Here is a 4,919-nt window from a genome sequence, read left to right on the forward strand (position 1 = left end):
CCGAGGCGCACCGTGTGTCCGATCCGCGCGAGGACGTGGCAGGGCTGGCGGCGGGGGAGGCAGGGCTCTGGGGAGCAGCCGAGGACGGTGAACAGGAGGAGTAAGAGCAGCGACCGGGCGGGGGACGGAGCGCAGAGACGAGGGGGTCTCCCGGGGGTGAAGCAGCCGGTCAGCATGCTGCAGCTCCGATAGAGGACCGGGGAGGACTGGGCTCCGCTGGGCGGGAGATGGCATCGCTCCCCGGGTTCTTCCAGCTCCACCGCTTCTCTCGGACTTGGTCGTTCTTTTACCCCCCTCCTTCTCTCTCTCTCTCTCTTTTCTCTCTCTCTCTCTCTCCTCTTGTTCTTCCCCGTCTGCTTCTTGCCGTGTGCTGTCGTCGGTGATTTGTCGGTTCGGTTAACGTTTGTGTTTCGCTTCCCTTTCAAAGTTTTTTTTTTTCTTAACGGAAAAAAAGGACGGAGTCTACGGAGGAACACGAGCTGCACGCGCACAGCTTAGAGCGGTCGTCCCGCTTCTGTCAGTCTCTTCCGAAGCTCGAGCGCGAAGCGGCGGTTGGCGCGTGTGACGGCGTGTGTGTGTGTGTTTGTGTGTGTGTGTGGGGAGAGGGTGGGGGGGAGTGGTCTGTGTGTGTGTTCGAACGGGTGTTGTGTACGCGCGTGAGCGTCTTTCTGTGTGTGTGTGTGTGTGTGTGTGTGTGTGTGTGTGTGTGTGTGTGTGTGTGTGTGTGTGTGTGTGTGTGTGTGTGAATGCGCTTGCCCGCCAATAATCTAACCTCTCACGAATCTCGCCTCGTGCTGAATGTTAATGAAGCGTCTTCGGGTTTCTTCGGTCCTCTGCTCCTTTGGCACCACAAGTTATCAAAAATGAAGACGAATCTCTAAAACGCACGATTCTATTGCTGGGGGAGGGAAAACATCTGTCAGAAGAAAAAATGTCTAATTAGATCTTTCGGGTCTAGAATGAATTGTATATCTCAATTAGGCTCGACGAAAAGTTACCTCTTGCTACTCTAGCTAATGCTCGCTTGAACTATTATTTAGCTACCATTCACGGATTTGAAGTCATTTTCCCTTCATGGCTCAATTCTAAATAATTATCCGTTGAGTGTGAGTAAATCAATCCAGCAGGAAGAGCTGTGCTACTGTCAGACCGCGGTCGTAGCTCGCATGCTAATGCACTAAGAGCTCCAGCTCGCCGCTTGTGAACTCTCTTCTATTCCACCTGAAGCTCTAATTTACCTCCTTTCAACCGGAACGTAAATCCCGGGACCGGCAGATACTGGAGGCCACGGGTCCTTCCCATCCGGTAATGCGCGGCTGTTGTTTCATGCTTCAAATCTTCAATTCTTCATTTTTCTCTCGCCCACCTCTGTGTCTCCAGCGACCGATTGTTTTTATTTCTATTTTTGGCTGTGATTTTTCTCCCGCCTGTTCCTATCTCCTTCTCTCTCTGACACCGGGGTAGAGATGGGTGAACAGCGGGGCCCTTTGAGGTGTGACCAGGGGAGCTTGTCATAGTGGATTAGGGTGTCACTTACCGGACACACACACTCTCACACACACACACACACACAGCCACACACGCACAATACATCCGCACCGAGTATCAACAAGTCATTTTCAGAGAGTGCCGGATGAACGGTTACGCCACAATGTGATCGACAGAGGAATCTATAGTCGGACGCAATTAGATTTATTTCTTTCAGCCCTTCTCCCTGCTCTCACGGTCGGCTCGCTCCTCAAAGAGATAAGCTGTGAACCATCGCTGGCCGTTTGGCTCTGCTGGAGAAACTAACAGCATTAAACCTGCATGAACCCACACACTAACACACACATTAACACACACAGGCTGTTACACACACACACACACACACACACACACAAACGGTAGCTCTCGTATTTTCTCAGACTCGGGCTGCCACGATAACTTTTGTTTAGAGTTATCAAAGTAGCTTCATGTATTTTATTTATGTACCCTACAAAGTAAATAACAAATGATGAGCGCACTACAGATTCACTTCACCTAGTGTAGCACAGGTGTGTGTGTGTATGTCTGCAGGTTAGAGGCAGAATGTGTGTGTATGTGAGAGTATACCAGATACGTACACACAGGTGTGTGCCTTGAAGTTACAATGTATTCTTTATGTCCCCATGAAAGTATTTAATGATTAAATGGCTTACATTGGTTTAGAGCAACATGGTACATTTCAACTAGCTCATTGCTTAAAGTGGACATATATGTAGTCAATGCTGATCCATAGTGATTTCAATAATGTTGTCATGCAAATCACCTAATACATTTGTGGAAAAATATCCAACTGATATATTCTAAAAAGAATCAAAACTGTCAACCAAAGTAAGAGGGACCTAGACAAAACTGTCCCCTAAAGAAGGAGTTCAGCCCCATGGACAGCGACCATGGACAGCACCATGGACAGCAACCATGGACAGCGCCATGGAGCGAGGTGATTTCTAATCAGTAGTACCCAATGCAGCTGCTCCCTGATTGGCCAGGGGACCTGCCAGTCCCAGCAAACAGGGTGTCAGCTACAAGGCCTTAGCCTGTAGCAACAGTTTAAAGGGGTGATATTACTCCACCAGGTGTGAGTGTGATTAGCCGTCGCAAGCCGTTGGAAAAAAATCGTCCTTTTCCTGTGTTTTAGTGACATCACAAGTGGGCGTGACTACCAGATGTGTGCTGGATAGATCAGGGTACCAGCTTACCCGGTGGACTGAAGCTAATGTTGCTTATCTATCCATCATACATCGAGGTGGACATGCTTACTTGTGATGTCAATAAAAAACAGGAAAAGGCATATTCTCGTTCAGCTTGTAACAGCTAATCACATTCACAGCTGGTGGCACAATTTCACCCCTTTAATCTAAGTTTAATCCCCAGTTAAAGTGTAGATTCACAAAGAATCCTATGTTGTAGCAAGCAGGCTTGAAAAAAAACAATTGCCTCTCTATTCAGTTTTACTGTTATGGCTTATGGAACATCTTCGCTTAGCGCAACGCAAATCATATTTTTGTCACATTTAGTGAAGTTACCATGAGTCAGGCTAATAAAACGTTAGTTCTATGCCAACGGACATAGCGCCATTAAGAAAAAGCGGGAGAACCTTGAGTGATGTTGATCGATAAGCCATCGAGTGGAGACGCGAGGCAGAAAGATTGTCAAAATTGAAATTAAGCATGGTTAGTCAAGTTGATCGCTAGTTCGAGTCCATAACGACTCAGCAGAACAACGACCGCTGCACACCGTATCACTATTAATATATATCAACATCTGCTGCTCAGGCAGGTGAACTTCACCTTGTGTCTCCGTCCTTTTAAATGCTGCGTCATGGCAACTGTCGGAAGGTATTTATCTTGCTCACGTTTAAATGAATTGAAAAGGCAGTGTTGATTTGGGTTATTAGAATGTTTGATAAAAAAATGACAGCAAAGAAGTGATTTTCACAATAAACTACAAGGAAGTAAATGTACTAATTGTAAATCAGTTTGGATTAAAGTGTCTGCTAATTGCCCTAAATGTAAATGGAAGGTGAATTTACACCAGGAATAGATGTAATTTTCAGGGTCTTGCTCATCTCTACATCCTAACTAAATCAGTTGGTGCAACCTAATACTCTGAAGACTTCCTATTTCACCACCCGGTGTGAGTGTAAGTGTGCCCTGTGCCTTAGTGACATCATAAGTTGAAGTGTATACTATCTTATCCTAGGTAGCTTTGTTGTAGACGGGGAACGGGTTAACCCAGTGAAAGTTAGTGCTTTGCACTTGGTTCTATGAACATCCTTACTGTACCGACATATATATTGTTTCACCTTGTTCTGACAAATGTACTTATTGTAAGTCGCTTTGGATAAAAGCGTCTGCTAAATGCCCTAAATGTAAAATGTCTAAATGTAATGTGTCCAGCCAGATTACCCTCACACCTGCTGGTAGAATCGGGGCCCTTGAGGACATTGTGAAGCTCTTTCTCTTAAGAGGAAAGCTAGACAAATATCAAAGAATACTGAAGAATAAAAGGCTGTAGAGCAGTGAAGTGTTGAATGTTATCTTGCTATGTCAACCATTTTCTCCTCCATTAAAGAGGCGCGAGTGGACGCCTAGACCCCCCTCTGGAGAAACAAACCCTGGGCCCTTCACTGTCTCCTACCCTCACCGCGTTTGAATAAAGTCTTTAATATTATTTAACCGGTGCCCTGTTTGTGACTCAGTTCCCCTGCTGAAGGGGGTACCTCTCTGCTATCAAGGGAACCCCGCTGGTAACAAACTACCGTCCAATTAACCATCATGCCAGCCAGCAGCCTTCCTCTGTCGCTCTCCGTATGAAGGCCGAGTGCTTATTATTGCTTTCAATTTCATGTGTAACCCTCAAACTGTTTCACATTACGGGACGTAAACAAAACACCGCCCCGCGGCGCCCGCCGGCACACACGACCTTCGCGCGCCGGCGAGGTCTCTGTGTTCAAGACCCTCTCCGCAGCCCGTCCCCGTGGCAACACGTGTTGTGTACAGAGATCCGTCCCACATAAACATCCAATCAGCGTTAGCCTCTCATTCGTATTATTAATTATTGTTAGAAATACATCCCCACCCCCAGAGGGGGGGTTTGTTTCGATCGCGTACATTGTCTGGGATTAAAATAAAGAACCGGATTAGGACCAGCTTCAGGAAGATAATTAGAGGCAGCGATTCACCGCCGCTAGTCCGCGCCATGTTTCTCCTTCTTCTGTTGTTGCTTTGTCCCTCAAGCACTCACGCCGTCCTTTTGGTGAGTGTGTGTGTGTGTGTGTGTGTGTGTGTGTGTTTGTGTGTGTGCGTGTGAGTGAGTGAATGTGTGTGTGTGTGTGTGAGTGAGTGTGTGTGTGCTTGTGAGTGTGTGTGTGTGTTTGTGTGCGTGTGTGTGTA

At 46.9% G+C, this 4,919-nt stretch overlaps 1 protein-coding gene across 1 annotated transcript in view; it reads right to left on the minus strand.

The window, feature by feature from the left end:
* The window catches only part of LOC307086853 (glutamate receptor ionotropic, NMDA 3B-like), a gene marked incomplete at both ends in the record, with an annotated part of 62,252 nt that extends 62,076 nt beyond the window's left edge, over nt 1-176 (minus strand). The window contains 1 exon segment of the mRNA XM_079752200.1: nt 1-176. This exon segment is cut by the window's left edge and continues 343 nt beyond it. Within this exon segment, the coding sequence (XP_079608326.1) occupies nt 1-176 (176 nt within the window).
* Nucleotides 177-4,919: the final 4,743 nt, after the last annotated feature.

This window comes from Pollachius pollachius (assembly GCF_949987615.1).
Source record: "Pollachius pollachius genome assembly, chromosome: 15".
Classification (NCBI taxonomy): domain Eukaryota; kingdom Metazoa; phylum Chordata; class Actinopteri; order Gadiformes; family Gadidae; genus Pollachius; species Pollachius pollachius.